General features: G+C 56.3%; 1 protein-coding gene across 7 annotated transcripts; it reads left to right on the top strand.

The window, feature by feature from the left end:
* The first annotated feature begins 247 nt into the window (after window positions 1-247).
* MAP7D1 (MAP7 domain containing 1) lies at window positions 248-22,591 on the top strand. Of its 7 annotated transcripts, none has more exons than XM_080801228.1 (18): window positions 248-589; window positions 12,900-13,250; window positions 13,452-13,520; window positions 14,126-14,289; window positions 15,040-15,154; window positions 16,592-16,702; window positions 17,862-17,984; window positions 18,081-18,247; window positions 18,331-18,473; window positions 19,008-19,336; window positions 19,613-19,790; window positions 19,878-20,016; window positions 20,151-20,255; window positions 20,540-20,593; window positions 20,746-20,788; window positions 20,891-20,981; window positions 21,079-21,272; window positions 21,455-22,591. In XM_080801228.1, the coding sequence occupies exons 1-18, from the start codon at window positions 544-546 to the stop codon at window positions 21,463-21,465; spliced, it is 2,433 nt and encodes an 810-aa protein (XP_080657354.1). In that variant the 5' UTR covers window positions 248-543; the 3' UTR covers window positions 21,466-22,591. The 7 variants fall into 7 exon arrangements, with proteins under 7 accessions (XP_080657354.1, XP_080657357.1, XP_080657353.1 ...); XM_080801227.1 differs by having other exon boundaries at window positions 286-589; window positions 20,743-20,788; window positions 21,455-22,048; XM_080801231.1 differs by lacking the exon at window positions 16,592-16,702 and having other exon boundaries at window positions 262-589.
* The last annotated feature ends 1,608 nt before the right edge of the window (window positions 22,592-24,199 follow it).

Raw genomic sequence — 24,199 nt, 5'->3', positions numbered from 1 at the left:
TCCCTACATAGTCTGCCGGCGCTATGGCGCGTACCAACGCGCGCCCGCAGGGGGAGGCGGCGGCACGGGCGTCCTCGGGGAACCGTGGAGTCCCCTCGGCCGCGGCTGCAGAAGAGGCGTCCCGAGCTCGAGGGCCCGCGCTCCGGGGCGGAGGCGGGGCGGGGCGAGCGAGGCGGGCGCGCAGCGGCTCGGATCCCGGACGCTGGGGGGGAAGGTCCTCCCCGTGTCGCACTTGGTACGCGCCAGCGGGGAGGCCAGGCCCAGCCCGGGCGGTACAATAGGGTTGGGCCGCGGCCGGGACTGGGCCGGCGCCGGGCAGGGAGCGGGATCTCGGCCGCAACCGACAGACACTGGGCGGCCGGCGACTCCGAGCCTCGCAGGCCACCAGCCGAGGCAGCCCAGACTTTCTCCGGAGCGCCCCCGCCTCCGAGTCTCGCCCGCCGGGCAGGGCCGGGCGTGATGCGCCGCGGGACCCCTGTCCTGGCCGCTGGCCGCCGCCGCCGCCGCCGCTGAGACCCCAAGACCCCCGGTGACGCCGCAGCCATGGAGAGTGGCCCACATGCAGAGCCAGGTGCCGGCGCACCCCCAGGTATGCCGGGAGCCACGCAGAGGCGAGATGGGGGGAGGTCGCGGGGCCTCGGGAAGGCCGAGGAGGAGGCCAACCCGCTGGGCGGGGACCCCTCCCCCGCCGCACCCTCTGACCACTTGGAAGTTTAAAAATAAAGGCTGCCGCGGCGGCGGCTCGGGGACACCGACGCATCCTCTGACAGCTGCCCCCTCCCCCACTCCGGGCGCTAGGACACCCTGGGCGGCGGGATTCTCGAGGACCCCGCTGCGGAGTTGTTGGGCTGACCCTTCCGCCCCGGCCCGTTGCTACTTCGGCTTCCCAGCCTGCATCCCCTTTCTGATCCACCCCGGCCCCGATGCTCCTCTTAAATCGAACTGGGGCGTCTGTCCCCCTCTTCATCTCGTGTGGGCAAGGGTGACCCCAGTCTGAGTGTGTGTGTTGGGGGGTCCAGATTCTCAGGCCTGGAGTCCTGCATAGCGAAGCCTAGGCCCTGGGCGCCCCCCACGCCCAGGCCCTGGCCCAGACCTCGCCCCCACCCCATCTCTCCAGCTGCCGCGCAAAGGGCCTGTTGCTGCTGCGGGCCGGCCGGGAGTGGAGGGGAGGGCAGGGGGAGGTCTCTAGCGGCGGCTGCCAAGTAACCCGCCGGATAAAGACGAGGGGGAGGGGGAGGCGGCATTGTTTGGGGCGAGGGCGGGAGCTGGGGAGTGGGCCGCCTCTTCTGCAGCCTGGCCTACTCCGGAGCCCACCCAGCCGGATTTGGGGAGGAAAGGGACAGAAGTAAAGCTGCGTCGTATCCTGCCATCCTCCTTCCTAGCCTCTCTAGGCCCGAGTCTCTCTTGAGAATGAGGTGAAGGCTCCAGGCGGCACTCCCGGGACCTGCCACATCATTCCTCAGCCTGAAGCTTGAGATGCCTACCCCCGCCCCCCTACACACACTCCAGGCCCCAGAAGACCATCAAAGCTACCCTCCCCTCCCCTCACCCCACCAACCACCAGTGCCCAGGACTTCTGCAAATCCCATTCGGATCTGGGAGCAGCTGATGAGGGGGTGGGGACAGGTTTCTGGTTGGGCCTGGTGTTGGAGGGAGGGATTTCTCTTTCTCTTTCTTCCTGGAAGGGGAGGGAAGAGCATGATTACTGAGGACCCAGGTTCTGTTCCCACTGACTCAGGGGGGAGGCGGCCCCAACTTCACACCTCCATAGAGTTCTAGAGCCTAATCCCTGCCACCTCCCTGACCCCTGGGGCGTGGGCCCAGCATGAAACAGTGTCTGTGGGTGCGGAGAGCCCAAGACAAGGCGGAGCTGCTTGGCTGTGGGTGGGTGCTTCCAGGGGCCCCCGTGGGCGCTTCCAGGGGCCCGCGTGGGTGTGGGAGCTGAGGGCCGCAGGTGGTGGCCGTGGTGGGGTTAGCTATCAGCCTGTTGTGGTTGGGGTGGTTTGTAGACTGTGCTGGAACAGTGGCACTTGGGTCAGTCTTGGCTCTGCTGAGCCTGAGAGGGGACACCCAGGGAGTCCTCGACTGGGTCCATTTCACCTGCTTATTGGCCCTCTGCATCGGAGGGGTGCAGGCACTGGTGCATATGTGGGGGCCTGAATGGGCATGATGACGGGGCCACAGATGGGGCCTGAGTGAGTGGTTGAGGGTCTGGGGACATGCTTGGCTGTACTAAGGGGCCTGAGGGGGTCTGCATACAGGGTCCTGGGTTGGGAAGACTTTTCTGTACATGTGGGCCTGGATGGAGTTACGTGAGAACCTAGATCAGGCTGGTGGCAAATCCCCACACAGAAGGTGAAGGTGACAGGGGCCCCCTCCAAGCCAAGGGCTTCCAGGGAATAAAGGTGGTGCCCACTGCATGTGTCCTGTCGAGTCTGAGGCATGGGGCTGAGACACGAATGCCCATGGCACGGTCCCTGACGTCCTTGAGTTCCGTCTACCACCCGCCCCCCCCCCCCAGCATTTCCAGGAGGCAGCACGAAGTGGGGGACAGGTGTGGACTGGGGCAAGTGACTTGCCTCCTCCAGTCACAGTTTATGCCCCTGGAAGAGGAGGTGGTGTTACCAAACCTTTTGGTGCTAATGTGAGGGTTGGAGATGATGTACCCAAGGAGCCTAGCAGCAGACGCCCGCAGTACAGTGCTATTACCATTATTGTGGTTATGCTCATCAGAACCTGTGCCAATAGGGAGGTACGAAACACGGGGGAGGCGAGGACAGGGATTGGGAGCCAGTTTGCTTAAGAATGTAGACTCTGGAATCAAACATGACCTACTACTGTGTGACCTTAGGTATGTTGCTTAACCTGAGTCTTAAATGTTCCCATCTATTAAATGAGACTAATATAGAAATTATCTTGTGGAGAGATGGGGATCATTAAATTAGAGGAACACATGAAACACTTAGCCTAGGCCTGGGCGCATAGTTAGTGGTCAATAAACTCTATTTGTTTTTTTGTCATTATTGTTTTTTAATTCCTTTAGGGGCCAGAGGAGGAGGTGTGATTCATTAGAATTTCAGGAGGTAAATATGGGACAGAGAGCCAGGGGGAGGGGAGTTCTAGACACATGTGAACCAGGGTGGATCTGGGGAACTGAGGGGCCCCCCAGTGCTTGGGCGAGGGAGTGGGGGCTGGGGCAGTAGCAGAGAGCCCCTGGAGGTGAGTGCAGCCAGCCACCCATAGCACACACCGATGACTGCCAGGTGCTGGCCCCATGCTGGCTGTGCGGGTGGCAGAGAAGTGACTCAGACAGTGTCACTACCCGCTGAGAGCTCCTGGCCCTATGAGGGGAGCAGATGCGCCCAGTGGAGGGAAACCTGACAGGAATACTGGTGATACGGTGGTCAGTGGGCTTGTGGAAGGCTTCACAGAGGAGGAGGCGTTTCGGGTGAACCTAAAAGGGCGAGTAGAAGTTGGCAAGACTGGCACAATGGGCTGTGTCTCTAAGTATGGCAGCCAGCCTAGCTGGTGCCTCCCACTGACAGCTTGGTGCCCCCTTGGGCCTGTGGGCCCAGTAATGAGCCTCTAATGAGCCCCTAATGTGCAGTCATGCATATGCAAATAAGGAGGAAGGGGCACGGGGCCACGCTCTCCCCCTTTCCCTCAGGATGGGCATCAGCTGGGGGGGCTGAGGAGAGCGAGCTGAAAGCAGGGCCCTGACCAGAGTGATGGCACTAGAGGGTGGCCAGGCCGGGTCTCAGGTCTCACTGAGGCTGGAAGTTAGGCCACAAGCAGCAGGGAGCCATGTGCCTGGGTCCTCACTGGGCCTCGGGACAAGTCAGGGAGCCAAAGAGCTAGGCCCAGATAATGCAGCTTTGTTGGCTGTGGTAGCCACTGCCTGGCACCCTGGGGCACAGCCCTCGGCGATCCGCCACCTCTCAGCTGCAGCTCTGCCCTGAGGGGAACGGAGAGCATAAGGCAGGGGGTAGGGATCATGGAGTTGCTACCGCCATCGGAGCTCCAGCCCCACTTGTAAGAGGAGATATGGCCCCTCACCAGGGATAAGTCCATCTTGTCTCCCACTCCTATTTCTTAAGGGCCTTCTGTACCAGGCATAATGTTTAGCATATCATGTGCCTGGTCTCATTTGATTCTCAAAACAGTCCCTGAGTAGGGCCCAATATTATCCTCATTTTACAGGTGAGGATCAGAGAGGGAAATCATTGACCTAAAGTCACACAGCTAGGAACTGGCAGGGGCAGGATTTGAACCCAGGTTCATCTGATGTTAAAGCCTCTGCAGCAAACCTCTAGGATGACTTACCATGGCTGACCCAGCCGGCGAAAGAGTCTGACCTGCTTCCCTGGCGTGACTGATTTATAGGCATCTTGGTCTTAGGGACCTGTGATCCATTCTCTGGCAGGCAGAGGTAGAGCCAGCAGAGCTGAGTCCCCTGTGCATCTTGTTGGGTTGGAGTCTGAGGAATTTAGACCAGAAGGAGGCCCTGGACCCAGCCGGTGGTCACAGTCCAGCCAGCAGGCCATTCTCAGGCCTTTGCCCTGAGCTGCTAGGCCCTAGCGCAGCCAGCCCTGCTGGGGCTGAGGGAGGGCCCGCGGTGGGGCCTGGGCTACGGGATGGGGTCATTTCCTGCCGCCTAAAATAACAGGAAGTGGGTGCTCCTGATTGGAGGCTGGGAACAATGGCCGCCAACCAGGCCAGAGAGCTCCTTCAGATCTGCAGTCTCAGTGGTGATCCTGGCTTTATCTCCCCACCAGAGGCCCATGGCCTGGCCCTAATGCCCTGCTCCTAAGAGCCTGTGGCCCAGGTTCTAAGGACTGTTGAAGCAGGCTGCCCCCTCCTCGCTCACTCCCTCCCAGTTCTGGCTCCACTCTACTCAGGCTGGGAGTAATGCTGCCCCCTAAGGGTTCCCTCAGTCCCAACCCCATGATCAGGCATCTCAAAGAGTTCATCCTTCCGGGGCCCGCCCCTACCCTCATCCTCATCCTCCCAACTCAGAGCTCTCCAGACGGGGAAACCCTCAAAGAGGCTGCCCTCTTTGAGTAACAGAGTGAAGGTACACATTGTCAACACTGCTTCAGGCCCCAAACCCCAGCTTTGCTACTCACCAGCTGTGTGACTTAAGCACGTGTCTTAAGCTCTCTGAATCTGTTTCCTCATTTGTCAAATGGGGTAATAATGTCTACCTTGTAGGGTTGTGGTGAGGATGATAGGGACTGCTGTATTTAAAGTGTTGAGCTGGGTCTGACACAGCATTAGGTATTGCTGCTGTTAACTGAACTTCCCCTGGGCCCAGGTAAGGGGGCGTCCAGAAGGGACAGGGAGGACATGACCTTGACAAGGCTGTGCAAGTACCCTGGGGACATGATGTCTGCGTGCCGTGTGCATCTCTGAGGCTTCATCTGTGCCTTAGAGGGGGTACCTGGCTCTGGGTGTGGTGTGTGTGTGTGTGTCTGTGTGTGTGTGTAGAGTTCCAAATCCCGCTAAGTCTGATTCCTGTGTATGTAGGAGGCGGGGGGGGGGGGGGCGGCACGAGGGAGAAAAGAACGTGTCTTCTCTCTTGCTGTTGTTCAGGCTCTGTCCACATTGTCTGGGTGTCTTTCTCCCTCTGCGGTGTGTACTCTGTCTCTCTGCGTGTCTTTGACCCTCCGTTGGACTCACCATCTTCATTTGTCTGGCCCAGCGCTGCCATCCGAGGAGCTGTTGTGAGAGCCAGAGGGCTCTGACTACCGGTGCCCCTCTCTGTCCTGTTTCTTCCCTCTGCCTTGTGCCTCTGCTCCCCATACTCCCTGCCCAGGGTGCTGTCTGTGCACCCCCCTCGGCTGGCTCTCCCCGGGTGCTCCTTTGCTCTGTCCCCGGGAGGATGGCCACACACCCCCACCCCCTGCCCAGGTGTCTCACTTCCTGCCTCCTGGTGGCCAGCCTGGGCAGGAGCCTGCCTTTCCTGCATTCCTGCCCTCTGAGCTCAGTGCCTGCCTGCCCCACCTGCACCCTTCACCATCTTGGGGGAAACCTCCCTGAGGGAACCACCAAATCACTTCCTTCTTTAGGGAGCAGGCAGGAGCCTCAAGGAGGGGTGATGTGATGCCTGCCAGAAACAGTGTGACATAAGGGTTTTGTCATCAGATAGCCTTGGGTTCAAATCCTACCTCTGATGCTGACATGAGAAAATCACTTAATGTGTCTGAGTAAGTTTTCTCACCTGTGAAACAGGGGCCATCCACAGAACTTTCCTTTTAGGGCTGTCATAAGAATGAAATGAGATGAGGAAAAGTGCCTGGCATACAGTAGGCCTTCGATAAACCCTTCCAGGGTTTAGGAGCTGGCAGGGCACACTCAGGGCTCTGATATGAGCAGGACCTTTAGGATCAGGGAGGCTCGGCTTTGGAGCAGCTCGAGGTTTAACGATGTGCTGGCTAGGTGACTCCCCGCAGTCCCCCCATCCGTCCACGCATTTATCCATCTGTGCCTTCATTAAACAGACCCTGAACTCCTGCTCCGTGCCGGCAGGTCCTAGATAAACCCTGGGCTCTAAAAATGAGCAAGACCCAGTTTCTTCTCTCCATGAGCAGTCATGCTGGCAGAGATATGGGGCAGCAGGCAAACAGAAAAGCCAGACTCAGTTATCAGTGTTATGAGAGGAGTATTTGGCCCAACAGCACTTGTTGGTATGGGAGGAGGGAGGGGCCAGAGGAAGGGAGGAGTTGGGGAGCAAGCACCCTGAGACGTGTGACCGGCCCGCTGAGAGACTGCGTCCAGATCTTTCTGCGGACCCCAGGTATAGACCCTCATGGGGCTCTTGAGAAGATAAGACTCACTGACCCTATGATCAGCTTCTGCCACCTCTGCCTGGTGAATGCTTTCTGTGCCAAGAAATAAATACAAACTATCTGTCTCTTATCCACTTCTTAACAAATACTTCTGGTAGATATCAGCTTCACAAAATAAAACTAACTGTGGCTAAAACCTCACAATTTGACACACACCAAAAAGACAAGGCAGTCGCCGAATGATTACATTGGATGAATGAAAATAGGAATAATCAGAAGTTCGTTTAACCATGCCCTGTCGATAACTCACCAAGTACTTAATTCGGTTTACTATGATTTGTTCTGGGTAACACTGTCCCAATGGCATTTCATCAGTGTTGGCATACCTCTGATGGAAATATTTGTATTTCAGGTCAATCGTCCACCAGGTCAAAAGGGGAGTTCCAAATGTCCCGTTTGCTTCTCGAGAAATCTTTCTTGTTGAGCTGCTGGAGTCAAACATTTATTATGATTTTTAGCTTCCACCTGAGTGCCGTAGTCCAGTAAGCTGCCCATATTCCATTGAGATGGAGGGGTCGATTTGCTTCCCTTCAAGTGTCTGTTCCTTTGCAATAAGTTACCACATGGATTTGCTCTTTATTAGCGCAAAACTCTTTTTCTCTGTACAAGGCTGTAGGCTGGGGTGGCTCTCGAATACAGCACTTTATTCTTATTTAACAGCATCTCGTGACTGTCTCCATGTCCTTGGCACTGCGGTAGCTGCTGGTGATGTGGTGGTGAGCAAAGCAGACACAGCCCAGCTCTTGGAGGGCTTCCACTTGGTCTAAGGGGAGGCTGACTATAACAAGAGAAGCACACAAGAAAGTTGAAAATTGTAACAGTCACAGCACTTCAAACAAGAGGCATGTGAAGCCATGACTGTATGGAATGAAGGAATTTATCCTGATCCGAGAGGCCAGGGAAGCCTTCCCCGAGTATATGATGTTCAAGTGTACATCTGAAGCCTAAATGGGGGTTAACTAAGAGAAGTGTAGAGAGAGCATGTGCAAAGGCTCTGTGGTAGGAGTGAGTATGAACGGTTATCAGAATTCAAAGGTCAGCGTGGCCGGAGTGCAGAAAGCAAGTGGGGAGCATGGAGAAGAGATTCAAGAGGTGCAGGAGATGGGGACAGGGACATCAGACTAAGCCAGACTTGTAGTTTGGGTTCAAGAGTTTTGTTTTTATCTTTAAAGCAATGAGAAGCCACTGAGAGGTTTCAAGTGTCAAAGAGTACCATGATCAGATTTGCATTTGCAAACACTTAACTCAGACTGCTCCATGGAGAGCAGAGTGAGAATGGGTGTGGGGAGAGCAGTGGGGAGACTTTGTAGTCAGCCAGGTAGGAGAGATGCTGATGGCATCAGCCAAGGTGGAGTTCACTGATTTATTCATTCAGCAGATAGTTGTGGAGTACCTATGTGCCCGCCTTAGAGACAGAGCAGCTGACAAAACAGACACATATGTGTCCTGGTAGTATCTTCTAGAGGCAGGAGACAATGTTAAAATACTGTCAATACTTACAGAGTAAAAGAGAATTGGAAAGAAAATATGCAGTTGGAAAGCAGGAGGGAGACTTCCATTGCAGTTCGTAATTTTAAATAGGGTTAAGGAGGGTGTAAATGACATTGGAGTAATCCCCTGAAGGAGGTGATTGGTGCCCCAGTCTGGAGGCAGAGAGTTCTCTGGCAGAGGGAACGGCAAGTACATCCTGAAGGTGGTCAGAGACCATTGTAAGGCCTTTGGTTTTTCCTCCCCAAGAGATGGGGCTTCTTCAGGGGAGTGATTTGATCTAACTTTTTTTTTTTAAAGATTCTATTTATTCATTTGACAGACAAAGATCACAAGTAGGCAGAGAGGCAGGCAGAGAGAGGAGGAAGCAGGCTCCCCGAGGAGCAGAGAGCCCGACTTGGGGCTGGATCCCAGGACCCCGGGATCATGACCTGAGCCGAGGGCAGAGGCTTTAACCCACTGAGCCACCTGATCTAACTTATTTTTAAGCAGAATCACTCCACCGCTGTGTTTAGAAAAGATGAAAGGGGAACAGAAAATGGCAGCAGGGAGTCTTTTTTTTTTTTTAAGATTTCATTTTTTTTAAAAAAGATTTTATTTATTTATTTGACACAGAGAGAGAGATCAAAAGTAGGCAGAGAGACAGGCAGAGAGAGAGAAAGGGGGAAAGCAGACTCCCCGCGGAGCAGAGAGCCCGATGTGGGGCTCGATCCCAGGAACCTGAGATCATGACCTGAGCCAAAGGCAGATGCTCAATCCACTGAGCCACCCAGGCGCCCTAAGATTTCATTTTTTAAGTAACCTCTCCACCCAACATGGGGCTTGAACTTACAACCCTGAAATCAAGAGCACACTCCACCTCCACCAACTAAGCCAGCCAGGACACCCCAGCAGGGAGTCTTCATAAGGGACAAGAGTGGCTGAACCAAGATGACAGAAGTGGAGATGGCGAGAAGTGATTGGATTCAGAATATACTTTGCACATTGAGCCAAAAAGATTTACTGAGAGATTAGATGTGGGGTATGAGATAAGAAAAGATTCCAAAATGACTCTAAGATTTTTTGGCCTAAGACACTGGGAGGATGGGGTTGCCACAGACTGAGATGGGGAAAAACTGGGGGAGAAGCAGGGTTCTGGGAGGAAGATCAGGAGCTCAGTTTGGCATGTGTTAAATCTGGGGTGTCTGTAAGACACGCAGGGGTGTCGAACAGGGAGTTGCATGAGCGAAACTGGAATGCAAGGGAGAGGTCTGGGCTGGAGATACAAGCCTGGTTGTCATCAGCAGAGCAATGGTATTTAAAGCCATGAGTCTGGATGAGATCACCAAGGGAGTTCATGCAGACGGAAAAGGGATGAGGTCCTCCACCGAGCCTGGGGCACCTGACACTAAGAGGTTAGGCAATTCAAGAAGGATCAGCAAAGAAGACTGAGAAGTCACAGCCAGCAAGGTAGAAGGCACGCCGGGAAAGTGTGTTGTTGTCACAGCCCAGTGCAGAAGTGTTCAAGGAGCATCGAGGGATCAACCGTGTCAAACGCAGCCCCTAGGTTAGCAAGATGAGGACCGAGAAACGGCTGCTGATTTAGCAATGTTCACTGATGCCCTTGAGAAGAGTGGTGTCATGGAGCTGTGCTGGTGAAGGCTTGACCCAAATGGGCTCTTGTAGCAGAGGTCAGGAGAAGTGGACAGATTCCTCTGGGCAGGTGCTGCTTGCTAAGCCCCTGCCAGGTGCCACAGATGCTAACCAACTCGCCACTGATGCCAGCAACTCAGTGAGGAAACTGAAGCTCACACAGGCTCAGGGCTTGCCCAAGGTCCCACAGAAGGGCTGGGGTTTCCCACCCAGGCTTGTTGGACTCGTGAGCCCAGGACCTTTCTTTCTACTCCACTGCATCTGACATGGGAATACAGGTCCCTCCAGGCCTCTCCCTCCCCCTTCTCCCAAGCCACACACAGCTAACTGGGACCTACCGGGAGATTCCCTGTCTTGCCTGGTGGGTGGGATTTACCTAGGTGTAGACAAACATCCACCTACCAGTTTTCCTTGCAACACCCGCAGCTCCGCAGCTCGTACAGGTGCTAGGAGAATGACAGTAAACAGGCCTCACCCTCAGCCTTCAAGCTTAGTACGCACACACCTAAGCTTTTTGGCCCCAGACTAGTCCTGGGGTTCAAATCCTGCCTCTGCCACTTGCTAGTTCTATGACCCTGGGCAGATCACTTTGTGGGGTAAGCTTTGAGCATTTCATCTGTATAATGGGGATAAGAATCTCTACCTCTCAGAGCTCATAGGAGGATGCAGGATAGGGCTACAAAGGCCTAGCTCAACTCCTGGCATATAGTAAATGCTCACTAAATGATTGCCACTAGTCAGATTGCCCACTGGAGTCGGAATGGAGTTTATAGGCATCTGGGAGGCAGGCTAATAAGGGCCAGGCAGCCTTCTGCAGCTGGTGTGGGGAAAGCAGGGTGGGCTGTCATGGAGCCTTGGGGCTGGCCGTCTTGGACGGGCCCTTAGGGAGACAGGGCCTCAGCTGGGACTCTTGCCTGGAGCCCAGGACGCTGCAAGGGAAGGAATGAGGGAAAAACTGTGAGCCTCAGGTTTCACTGCATAACACATATTACTTCATACTGCCTTAAACAGAGGCAGGAGGCTGTAACTAGTAAGAGCATGGGCTGGGTGACAGACGCTGAGTTCAAGTCCAGGCTCCTTCACTTACCAGCTGAGTGACCCCAAATTTTACAAGTTTAACTTTTCTCCCCTGTAAAAAAGGTATTTATAGTGCCTCCTTCATAAGTGACTGTCAGTGAGGACTAAAACAAATATGTGTAAACTGTTTTGAATATAGGAAGCTGGGAAATGGAGAAATCTAGGAGTGTTAAAGGTTATCGCTTTCACTAAAATAGCAGTCTGGTGGGATAGGTACTACCCCTATCCTGCAGCTGGAGCTGTGTCACAGGGAGGGTCTGTAACCAGCTCAAGGTCACATAGTTAATGGGGAAGCCAGAATTCACTTGCAAATAGTTTCCTTTCAGAGCCCATATTCAGCCACAGGACCCCTGTCTCCCTGAAAAAGATACCCAGAGTCCCAAACGTGACTGCTTGGGAGTGTCCTCTCCCTACATACCCGTTGTCACCCACAGGGATCGGGGTCTGCCCCCTCCCAAGAGGGCCAGATTTCCCAGAGGAGAGGACTCTGGTGGAGGCATCCAGTAAAAGTGAAAAATGCTTCCATCGATCCAGCTTCTCTCGGACCCTGGCCCTGTCCCCTGAGCCCGGGTTCGGGGGCTGGGTCCCCCTTGTTCCCCTCAGTGCTCAGTAGCAGCAGATGGCAGTGTGCTCAACACACAGAGCTTTATAAGACCCACAGGGAGGGGTGCCTGGGTGGCTCAGTGGGTTAAAGCCTCTGCCTTCGGCTCAGGTCATGATCCCAGGGTCCTGGGATTGAGCCCCACATCGGGCTCTCTGCTCAGCGGGGAGCCTGCTTCCTCCTCTCTCTCTCTGCCTGCCTCTCCACCTACTTGTGATCTCTCTCTCTGTCAAATAAATAAATAAAATCTTAAAAAAAAAAAAAAAGACCCACAGGGAAAGGGCAGGAGGTGATATTGTCTGGCACATGAGTTCTGCGAGGCGCTTCCCTAGCTCGGGCTCATTATCCCATTTTACAGATATGAAAGTTGAGACTTTAAAAAGGGGGAGTGGCTTCATGAAGGTGACCTGCTGGGGAAGCATGCCCTCCAGTCCCTTCCTGGGGTGCTAAAATCAGAGCTGGGCCTGTCTTTCAACTCTCCAGAATATACACGTGCTCACCTGTGTGCCGATACACATCCAGACCAAGTCACGTGGCTTCCTTACTTGGCGCTTGGCTATCTTTTACAGGCATCTTGAAATATTGTGGGTGTTTGGGAAAGGAAAAAAGATGACAAAGTGAAAGTAGCTGGCTGCCCGCCCCACGCGGGAGTGAGCAAGACAGCATCCCACTTGTGCCCAGTACTGGCCCCCTCCGTGCCCCAGGCCTTGGGGTGGGTCCTGTGACCCCGAAGTAAAGCAGAAGGGTGGGGGAGGCAGACATGGAAACCAGTCATTACCACTCCGGCCACTAGTCAGGGCTACCAACTTTTTCTCGGTTTTTCCAATACACCCTGCTCCCTTCTGCCCCTCTGCAGATGCTCTTCTTTTAGCCAGCACCCTCTCCTCCTTGCTTTGTCAACTCCAGCTCATACTCTGGCTCTCAGCTTGGTTGTTCCTTCTTCAGGAAGCCCCCCAAATGTCGGTTAACCATCTCTGCTGTGTTACCCTCAGACATAGTCCTTATTCGGTGCCATAACTGCCTCGCTGTTTGTCTACCCGCTAGAAGGTGGGCTCCACGGAGGCAGCAGCCATGGCTGTTTTCCTACCATGGTATGATTAGTATCTGGAACAGGGCCTGGCACACAGAAGGAACTTGATAAGCATGTTGTGTGAATGAATGGATGTGAGTTGGACAAGGGACAGAGCCCCGTGAGGAGCTGACGGCATGGGTGTGCTAACTGACTCTCTCCCCTCTCTTGTGTTGTCTTCCAGCGGTGGCAGCCAGGACCCCCCCAGAGCCAAGACCTTCTCCAGAAGGTGACCCCTCCCCGCCGCCGCCACCACCACCGATGTCAGCCCTGGTCCCTGACACGCCCCCAGACACCCCTCCTGCCATGAAGAATGCTGCTAGTTCTAAGCAGCTCCCACTGGAACCAGAGAGCCCCCCAGGGCCAGCTGGGCCTCGATCAGCCCCCCAGCAGGAAGAGTTCCCTTTCTCAGATGTGAAGATCAGGGGACCCACCCCACCAGCCACAGGCCCACGGGATGCCAGGCCTTCTCGAAGGAGCAGCCAGCCATCCCCGACAACGGTGCCAGCCTCTGACAGCCCTCCCACCAAGCAAGGTAGATATGATGTCCCTTGTCCTGGGCCAGACTCCTTGGCTCAGGCTCCCAGCCCTGGATGATGCCACTGGAGGGAACCTCCTGGGCCCAGGAGGAGATGGGAAAAGGGACAGGGATGAGGCCTGGGGGAGGGCCCTGAGGCTGACTCCCCTTTTTGGGAGGAGCCTCTGACCTAACTCTGTTCCCATTCCCTTGACTAAGATATAAAGAAAGCAGGAGAGAGACACAAGCTGGCAAAGGAGCGGCGAGAAGAACGGGCCAAGTACCTGGGTGAGTGTTGGGGAAGTGTCCTCATTCCCCCCACCCTCACCATCAGTCTCTGATCAGCAGCATTAACACTTCTGAACACTTAATTACGTGCACTGTGCTAAGAGCAGTATGTACATTATCCCATTTAATTCTCTTCACCCATTCTGTGGATGGGGGAAGCAGAGGCTCAGAGCGATAAAATCAATTTCCTAAGCCATACACAGCCAGTGGAATCCCTGCCATTCAGACCCACAGCCTCATCTCACCCTCTGTCCCATGCTCTTAGTCACGCAATACGTGAAAGTCTGTCCAGCAGGCTCCAAAGTCAGACAGGGCTCTGGCCCTAAAGAACTCATGTCTCCTTTAGCATCGAGAAACCACAAGCCCAATGCGGGAGAGAGAGAGACCTTCCATCAGGGAAATCCTCCTTCTGAGGCCTGAGCCCCTGTTCTGGAAGCCCTTCAGCATGAGGCGGGGTCTGGGAGCAGAGGCACATCCCTCCTGCCCCCCCCCCCCCACTGCCCTTAAACAGGCAGAAGAAAGATCCGCCTGGGGCGAGGGCAACAGGGAAGTCCACTTCCTTGGCTGAGACCCATCACATCCGCCCTGGGGCTCCTTCCCCACAGCGGCCAAGAAAGCAGTGTGGCTGGAGAAGGAGGAGAAGGCCAAGGCCTTGCGGGAGAAGCAGCTCCAGGAGCGCCGGCGGCGGCTGGAGGAGCAGAGGCTTAAAGCCGAGCAGCGCCGGGCGGCCCTGGAGGAGCGGCAGCGGCAGAAGCTGGAGAAGAACAAGGTGTGTGCGAGCTCATCGCTGGCGAGGGCTGCGTGGGTCTGCGGACACGTGCACGCACACACACGTGTGGACGCTGGCTCAGTGTGGACACACATCTGTGTCGGCGCCTCAGTGCCATCTGTGCCCGCGCGGCAGTATTTGTATCCCTATCTGCGGTTGTGTCCCTGAACGTGCACGGGCTGGGGATCCTGCGGCTGCAGAGACGATTGGTTCTGCGCATACCTGGTGCGGGGTGGGGGCACTGTGTGCTGTCAGTGCAAGTGTTTGTGTGTCTGTCCCAGGGGTGTGCGTTTGTATGTATGCGGAGGTGTGTCTCTGTGTGTGCTGAGCTCCAGGACATGAGGAGGAAAGGAAGGAAAAAGTGGCCTGGCCCCTGCAGGGGTGCGGGGTGGGGGCTTAGGCTAAAAGGAAAACATAGCCCCAAGGTCAGGACCCTCAGGGCCAGGGGGACATGGCCCCACCTGGGAGTCCCAGGCAGGGAAAGTCCCACCCTGTCCTCAGAGAAACAGCTCATACATCCAGGAAATGACTCAAGAACAGTGAAAAGCTCCCCAAGAACAAGTTGGAAGGGATTTGTTACAAATGGGCTTCAATCCTAGCAGGGATTCAGTAACCTTGGTTACCTACAATGAGTCAGGGACAACTTCTTGGGTGGGGAAGGCATTGTCACAGCAGAGAGCAGCGCCTTTCTGCCAGGTATGCTGAATGATGCTGAGCCCAGACTGCTCCCCTCTCCCCTCACCCCACCAGGAGCGCTATGAAGCAGCCATCCAGCGGTCAGTGAAGAAGACGTGGGCTGAAATCCGGCAGCAGCGCTGGTCCTGGGCAGGAGCCCTGCACCACAGCTCCCCAGGACGGAAGACCAGTGAGTGGGCTGGAGGGCCTTGGGAGGGGGGCGAGGCGGGGGGCCTGATGAGTGGGGCCAGGGAGCAGCTTCGTTGCCAGCAGCAGGCCCCTCTCTGCAGCAACAGGTATGCCTCGCTTTGTGTAACTTGTGTCTTCCGGAATGTCTTCTAAGCCAAACTGTCCCTTTCCAAGGACTTCTGGTATCAAGTCAGAGGTGAATTCTCTTCATTTGGTTTGCTCTTCAAACCTCTATCGTTTTAGATGAGCCTTCTCTGTTTCTGTTTTTACTATTAGTTGATGATACAGAAAAGAACACTTTAATGCCCCACAGACGCTGGGTATTTAAGAGAACTATCGCCCCCTTGTGAACCTGTCTTGGGAGGTAGATATGCGTCTCTGAGTTTTCTTCATGTAGGGCCATCAGGATTTGGGTCTGATTCTTGGCTGGCATGTATGTACCATCGTGTTTGGATGTCTTTATGTAATGGCCAAGTTTAGTATTTCCAGCTGTGTTCCTTTCGGTGTATGTGCTCATGGATCTGTGGGTTGTGTGTCTTAATATGCATTCATTTGCCTTGGTGTGTCTATGGGGCTTTGTGTACCTCATTGAGGGCTCCCAAGTCAGACAGAATTGGGTTAGGACCCCAGCTCTGGCACTTGCAATGTGACCTCTAACATTTCGATGTCAGTCTCTTCATCTGTAAAATGGGGATAACCATACTACTTGCCTCCGAGGTTGTAGGTAGATGTTTGGGAGGATCAAGTGAGGTAACATGTGTGTGGTGCCCAGCACAGTGCCTGGTACATGGTAAGCATCCAAAAAACGTCAGCTGTTACAAATATCACAATTAAGTTGCTGCGATGTGTTTGTGCCTGTGTGCATCTGGGTCTGGCGCATTATCCGTCAGTGTTTGTGTTTCTGTGTCTGTGCATGTCTGCACACACACATGCATGTGGAAGTGTGCCTTTTACTCTCTATGCCCGTGCCTGCATGTCTTTGTCTTTGTGTACCCCTAGGGATGTGTGGATTTGTGTGACCGTGACTATGGGTTCTTCTGTTTAGGAATGTCTCTGCATTTGTCCTAGTACGTGGGTGTTGTAGCCATAGCGCCTTGGCAGGGCCGTGCCAGCAAGTGCCAACGCTGGGTGGCTGTGGGGGAGGGGTTGCAGCGCCCAGCCCCAGGGAATGGCTTCCTGGCCAGGAAGGCTGTAGTTTCTCTAGTTCTGTTCCATCCCCTTCCTCTGTTCCTTCTCCATCAGCTCCCCCAATCCAGGTTGTCTCTGGTCCCCTATCCTCCCCCTCCTCCCAGAGCCAAGTCTGCCTCCTCCTCCCCTTCCTAGCCTGCCCACTCCCCCCTCTCCCACCCTGCCCGAGGAGCATCTTGCATGGAAGGCCTCAGTGCCCCCCCTGGCTCCTGTCCGGCCCGGCCCTAATGCCGTATCTTTTCCCCTCCAGGTGGGAGCAGGTGCTCCGTGTCGGCAGTAAACCTGCCTAAACACGTGGACTCTATAATCAACAAGCGGCTCTCAAAGTCCTCTGCCACACTCTGGAACTCCCCCAGTAGAAGTAAGAGAAGGCCCAGCCCCCCTACCTCCAGAGTCCCTTGTAGCCCCCACCAAGCCTCCTCCAGAGCTCGGCAAGAAGCCCAGGTCCCAGGACCCCTCACATACGCCAGGTCTCCATCCCCACTCTACCCCACTCAGTGTGCTGCACCCCCTCAGGGGAGCTGGTGGTGGCGTATGGGTCTGGACCCTGAGGACAGAGGTGTGCCCTGCAGGGGAGAAGAACAGAGACAAAGGGCAGTGTCCCAGCAGACAGAAAGCCTGGCTGGGTCCTCAACAGCAGGTGGAGGTGGGGGCAGGGGTGGGGTGGGGGGTAGGGGTGGAGAGTGGGAATAGGCAGGCAGCCTCATCGCCAACCACAGCCAGCTGGTCTTGGCTAGCCTTAGGCAGGTGGCCTTGCCCCCCTGAGTACCAGACTAGCCTGGGTGCTGTGTGTGCAGAGGGGGCCCCTTATTCCGGCTCTACCCTGGGGGGCCAAAGCAACCCCACACCTCTCTGCCTTCAGAGCCCTAGCCGTGTGGCCTTAGCTGGCTCCAGAGTTGTGGCCAACCAACGTGGCAGGGCCTCTGTGTTCCCACCATGCCCTGGTGCTCACAGTGAAGGGGCCATGGTAGGAGTTATTTATAAGTTTCTCCAGCTTTTATTTGGTTGTTCTGTTGCCTAGCAACCAAATCAGCTGCTGTACCAACTCCACCTGACTGAGGCTTAAAAATAACTCAGCAGCTGAGGGGACAGAGCAGGGTGGCCCAGGCCAGCCAGGCCCCCTAGCAGTCTCCGTCTGGCATGGGACACCCCTCAGTTAGGCGCACAGGGACCCTCACTGTCCCCAGTCCATGGGGTCATGCCTCCCCAGGCCAGCACTCTGGTAGCAGGAGGAGCAGGGCTCCAAGGTGGGATGGGAGTAGGTACGGTCTTTCACTTAGGGAAAGTGGCAGAGGGGGCCCTCCAGTGGTGCAGGACTTTGCCCTGGGATGCGTCTCCTTGCCCGGGTCTGCAGTGGAGGTCAGGCCCCAGGGCAGACAAATGTGGCCCCACCTGACTGGGGTAAGGGTCCGGGGAAGCCTCCCTGGGCTCGGCGTGGATGGTACCCAGCAGTCCCCCTGTGCTTCTGCCTGCCTGCTGCGGCCCCCAGCGGTAACGCGCTCCCGGCATTCTCCTCCTAGATCGCAGCCTGCAGCTGAGCCCATGGGAGAGCAGTATCGTGGACCGCCTGATGACACCCACCCTCTCCTTCCTGGCACGGAGTCGCAGTGCGGTCACGCTGCCCCGCAACGGCCGGGACCAGGGTAGGGGCAGCGGCCCTGGGAGAGCCCCCACGAGGGGCGGGACAGGGGCCAGCCCCGCTCGAGGGCCACACCCCGACCGCACTCATCCCTCCGCAGCCGTGCCCGTGTGCCCGCGGTCGGCCTCTGCCAGCCCCCTGACGCCGCCGAGCAGCGTCCCCCGAAGCGCGCACCGCTGCGCCCCAGCTGGGGAGCGCGGGGAGCGCCGCAAGCCCAGCGCTGGGGGCAGCCCGGCCCAGGTCCGCCGCCGGCCCGAGGCCTCGCCGGTGAGTGGGTGCGCATTTGGGGCAGGGAGCCGGGGCGCAGGAGCGCGCCGCCCGCAACCCCTCTCCTTCCCCCTCCCTGCCAGGTGCAGAAAAAGGAGAAGAAGGACAAGGAGCGGGAAAATGAGAAGGAGAAGAGTGCCCTGGCCCGGGAGCGCAGCCTCAAGAAGCGCCAGTCACTGCCTGCCTCTCCTCGCGCGCGCCTGGCTGCGGGCCACGCCGAGCTCAGGTGGGTGTGCGCCGTGGGGCCTGCGCGCCCGGTCAGCAGGCCATTAGCTCGCTCATTCATCCATCCGTTCACAAATAGATAGTTGCTGGGCACCCATCCCTAGCATGAAAATGAAAGCTCCTTGAGGGCAGATTTTTGTTTGTTTTGCTTTGATGGCTGAGGTACCCTAGCACCTAGAACAGTGCCTGGGGTCTGGTAAGTACTCAGCAGGCACCTGCTGAATGAATGAACGAACCTGCCAGGTACTGTTCTGGGCCCTGAGAACGCTCTGGGCAGCCAAGCCAGGCCAAGGTTCTTGCTTTTATTTGTTCTATTGGTGAGCTGGACATTAATCAAAGACTCACATGTGAATATGTGATTACAAACTGGGCTATATGCTCTGAAAGGAAATCATCTGGTTGTGTGGGAGCCTGTAAGGGGGGAGTGCTGAGTTCTCCAGGCCTGGGTGGGGAGGGTGCTTCCCTGAGGGAATGACATGCTCAGACGGTTTGTACGGACGCCGCACTCGAAGCCTAACTTTTCCTTTTCTTTCAGTCCCAAAGCCAAGGCCCGGCCGTCCTCTCCCTCCACGACCTGGCCCAGGCCTGCATCTCCCTGCCCCAGCCCAGGGCCAGGCCACGCTCTACCCCCAAAACCACCATCCCCTCGGGGCACCACTGCATCCCCCAAGGGGCGGGTTCGGAGGAAGGATGAGGCAAAGGAGAGCCTCAGTGCGACAGGACCTGTGGACAAGAACCAGAGCAAGAGCAAGACCCGTGAGGAGAAGGAGCCAACAGCCCCAGCCTCACCAGCACCCTCGCCTGTGCCCTCCCCTACCCCAGCTCAGCCCCAGAAGGAGCAGCCCACAGCCGAGCCGCCTGCAGGTGGGCAGAGCAAGAGAAACGACTTTGCCTGCGTGGGAGAGGTGGTCAGAGATATGAGCCTAGGGATGCCTGGGGACTGGGTGTTGGGAGACAGGAAGAGGAGGCTCCTGCCCTCAGTAGGTCCAGGCCTGGAAGCCCTGCGGGAGAGGAGGACCACACAGCAGTCCAAGTCCATGGCAGAAGTGGGGTGGGGGTGTGACCCTGAGGTCCAGGAAGCTCGTGGTATGCAGCGGTGATGGATGTGTGTGCTGACTCCTGGTCTGGATCCCACCCCAGATGCTGCTGTCCTGACCCCACCCCCAGCTCCTGCTCCACCAACGACCCCTAGCAAACCCATGGCAGGCACCACAGACCGAGAAGAGGCCACCCGGCTCCTGGCTGAGAAGCGGCGCCAAGCACGCGAGCAACGGGAGCGTGAGGAACAGGAGCGGAGGCTGCAAGCAGAAAGGGACAAGTGAGTGCGCCCTTGGGGACTGAGGGGGGCTTTATGGAAGCTGCGGGAGAAGCGCAGGTTGGAGCCTGAGTTTCCTCTGTGCCCCAGGCGCCTGCGAGAGGAGCAGCTGGCGCGGGAGGCCGAGGCTCGGGCCGAGAGGGAGGCGGAGGCTCGGCGGCGGGAGGAGCAGGAGGCCCGAGAGAAGGCGCAGGCGGAGCAGGAGGAGCAGGAGCGGTTGCAGAAGCAGGTGCACCTCCTCCCCTCCCCCACCGGGCGGGCAGTGCGGGGCTGGGTGCAGGCGCCTCCTGGTGGCGAGCTGGGGACTGGCCCGGAGGGAAGGGGGGAATCCAGCTGCTTAGAGCTCACGGGGGTCTTTGGCAGAAAGAAGAGGCCGAAGCTCGGTCCCGGGAAGAAGCGGAGAGGCAGCGTCTGGAGCGGGAAAAGCACTTCCAGCGGGAGGAGCAAGAGCGGCAAGAGCGCAAAAAGGTGTGCAGAGCAGGGCGGGGCCTATGTGGGCGGGGCCGTGCGGGCGTGCTGCGTGCTGGATGTCTGCAACAGTTACGCGGCGGCCGGTGGAGGCTGCAGGAGCAGGCCCTGCGTTGGGCTTGTAAAGGTCAGGTCAAGAAGGAGTTGGGGTGAGTTCTGGTTCCTGGCCTGGAGAGGACTGGTAGGAGCTGGAAGGGCTGTGACATTCAGTACGGGGGCTGGCTGGTGGGAAGTTTAGCAGTAGGGCAGGACTTGGGCCCAACTTCTGTGGGGTCTCCAAACAGCGCCTGGAGGAGATCATGAAGAGGACTCGGAAGTCAGAAGCTGCTGAAACCAAGGTCAGGATTCCCCAAAGGCCCTGTTGGCAGTAGGGGTGCCGGGAGGGTGGGAGGGGGCGCTCAGGGTCTGGTTTGGGAGAGAGGAAGTCAGCACTAGAACCGGGTGGGGCCAGCTATCCCTTGAGTCTGACCGTTCTTCCAATTCAAAGCAGAAGCCGGACAGGAAGGAGGCACAAGCCAACAATTTCAGCCCAGGTAAAGGCCCTGTTCCCCCCATCTCTGTCCCCTTAGCCACCCCTCCTCAAATCTCCTCCTCTCCCCAGCCCCTAACTGATGGGCCTTCCTGTCCTGTGACAGAGCCTGTGAAAGCCGGGGAGGCCAGGCCCTCAGGGCTGCAGAAGGAGGCAGTGCAGAAAGAAGAGCTGGCCCCCCAGGAGCCTCAGTGGAGGTACTGGCTACCAGTCCCAGGAGCCCTGAGTGGGGCGCTGGGGGGTGCCTGGGAGGTCCTGGGGTGGGAGTGCTGACTGTTGGCCCTGCACCCACAGCCTGCCAAACAAGGAGTCGCCCGGGTCCCTGGTGAATGGCCTACAGCCTCTCCCTGCACACCAGGAGAATGGCTTCTCCCCTAAGGGACCCTCTGGGGACAAGAGTCTGGGCCGAACGCCAGAGGCACTCCTGCCCTTCGCAGAGGCAGAAGCCTTCCTCAAGAAAGCTGTGGTACAGCCCCCACAGGTCACAGGTAGGGATCCCTGATTCCTGGACCGCCAGCCTTCCCTCCCAGCAGCCTTCCCTAGACTCCCCAGCCCTGCCCTTCCAGCTCTGCCACAGGCCCCTGGCACACTCCACCCTGAAGACCCCTAGACAACTGGGCTTGGAGGCATGGTTTGCCTTGACTGTTTCCCCTCCTGCTTTTTTTCCCAGAAGTCCTTTAGGAGGTTGCCTTGGATCCAGGCGCAGCTATGAGGGCTCCTCCACACATCCTCCAGGAGGTCTGGAAGAGAAAGAGAGACAGAACAAAGCCGGAAGTGGCCTGGGCCCCTGGGGTGGGTCTCCTGTTATTTTTAATCTGCACCTTATAGACTGATGTCTCTTTGGCCGGAGCCAGATCCTGCCCCTCAGTGCATTCGTGTGCTCACACGCGCGGCCGCCCCCCTCCTGTACACACACATACACTCACAGCCTCTCTGGCCTCCTCCCTCAGGGAAGGGCCGCCTGTAGTATTTGCCTTGGTTTGGTGGGGTACAGTGGATGTGAATACTGTAAATACTTGTGCTCAGACTCCTCTGCGTGGAGGGGTGGGTGCAGGAGGCAGACCCTCCCAGGACTCCCCGGGGTGGTCTTCCTCTCTCTATTTAACTGTAACTGAGGGGGAACCCAGGTGAGGGGATGGGGGGGCACGTTGGGCCACAGGATACTGGTTGCTTTAGGGGTACCCATGCCCCCTGCCCTCGCCTGGAATCAGTGTTATTGCATCTGATCAAACTTCTCCAGAAATAAAGTGAGAATAATTCTGCCAGTCCTGTCTATCCTTGGGGCTGGTGGAGGGTGGGAGCAGGTAGCCTCCTGCAGTCTAAGAACTGAAGGAACCAGGACCTCGCTCTGTCTACCCCTACCCAGGACTAGTCCTAGACCTCCTGCCTGTGGTCTCCATCTTGTCATGAATGCACTCATTGAACAAATGTGGTAGCAGGCAGGGGGCTGCGTGCTAGGGATGTGTAGTAGGAAAAGATGTAGCCTCTATTCTCACAGGGTCTACAGTCTAGCAGGTGAGTGTCCTAGACACTCAGTTGCTTACTCAACATCCATTCCCATTTACCCAAACAAATGATTTTGTTCAGGTGCCCATCTTCCTCCTGGATCCCCTCCTACCCCCCACCTCAGTGCTTCAGTAGAGGTAGAGCCTAGGCCCAGGGGTGAATCATGATTGTAATGAGGCAAAAATGATGGTCCCCAACCCCTCCTGAGTGACTGGTTTAGGTCCAGGCATGTGACCCAACTGGGGCCAGCAGATATAAAGAAAAGTCTCCTGGGCTTCTAGGAGAGGCATCCTCACTTTTGAAAAACAAAAAACAAAACAACAACAACAACAAAATGAGGCCCCCCCGTGTCCCCCACCTCCTTGTGTTCGTACCCTGGGTAGTCCCTTTCCATATTGTACCAGGATGGGGCTGAGTGACCACCAGAACACAGAAGAAGTGATGGCGTGTCACACAAGAGGTTAGGTCACAAAAGACACTGCAGCTTCTGTTTCTGTCGCTCTCTCATTCTTGGACCTTATGTGGGGGAGGCAGCGGCTACACAGCAAATAGCCTGAGGGGCCTGCAACCCCGTGAATATGCTTAGGAACAGCTTCTGCAGCCTCGGTAGGGCTTTCAGATGATTTCAGCCCTGGCCAACCGCTTGACCATAACCTCACGAGAGCTCCTCTGCCGGAACCAACTAGCTAAGCCACTCCTGGGTTACCAGCCCTCCGAAACTGTGAGATAATAAATATTGTTGTAGACAGCTAAGTTTCGTGACAGTTCGTTAAGACAGCAATAGTTAACTAAGACCCATAACAAGGGGGAAAACTCTGCGTGTGTGATAGGATGTCGACTGTGATGGCTGGACCTCCTGCATCCATTCTGCCAACGAACCTGAGGACAAGGCCAACGTCAAGGGTGACAGAGCAGGCAGATGGGGAGAACCTAGGTCCTTGAGAAGACCACTGAGTTAAACAAGCCTGAACCCAGTCCTGCCACCAGACAACTTACTGTTTAAGCCAATGGAGCTGGATTTTCCGTTTGATGTAACCAAAAGCTTCTAACTCATGCAGGGACACAGACAATAAACAGATATGTACGTGCATGTCTGTTTCAAAGAAGGAAATGAACTGGATGAAAGGATGAGCGATACCAGGGAAACCTCCTCAGAGAAGGCGTGTTCTAAAGAGGCAGCATGTAAATTAGACCCGAGGGCTGAGGAGGAGCCAGCCACGTGAGAAAGTACAGGGAGACAAGGTGCAGGTGGAGGGGTTGGTATGTGGAAAGCCCTTGTGGAGTAGGGGCAGGAGCAGGGTTGCTGGGGAGGGCTGGGTGGCGTGGGAGAGATGAGCGGGGCCAAGTTTCAGGTGTTGTGACCAGGAGCCCCAAAGAGGGACTAGTAGCTTCTTGGCCCTCTCCTTGGTGACATCTCCTTTTCATACCACCCCCAGCCCTCTGCTCAGGCCCCAGCTCCTATTCCCACTGAGGCAGAGACACCCAACATTTCCCTGGCAGCAGCACCCTCTGAATTTTCTTGCAAGCGAATCCTTCACTCATTCCTTTATTCATTCAGTATAGTGTGGAGCACCAGCAAAGCACCAGAGTGATACGATGGTAAGCAAACAAGCAGACATGGCAGCTGCTGGTGGGGAAGGTGGGTATTAACTAAATCACCACGCAAACAAATACAAATGCAGGAAATGCAGTAACTGCTATGAAGACCGAATATAGAGCATTAAAAACATCTAACAGAGGAACCTAAGTTGGGGGTATCCCTCAATAAATGGTGTTTCAATCTCAATAAATCTCAATAAATGGAGATCTCAATAAATGGAGATCTGGCTGGTGAGCAGGTATTGACTGGGTGAAGTCAGGGATGTGGAGAAAGGAGAGAGAAGCACTTTCCAGACAAGGGGAAAAGCAT

The sequence above is a fragment of the Martes martes genome (assembly GCF_963455335.1).
Source record: "Martes martes genome assembly, chromosome: 4".
Taxonomy (NCBI): Eukaryota; Metazoa; Chordata; class Mammalia; order Carnivora; family Mustelidae; genus Martes; species Martes martes.
This window is presented reverse-complemented; position numbering and strand designations above follow the sequence as displayed.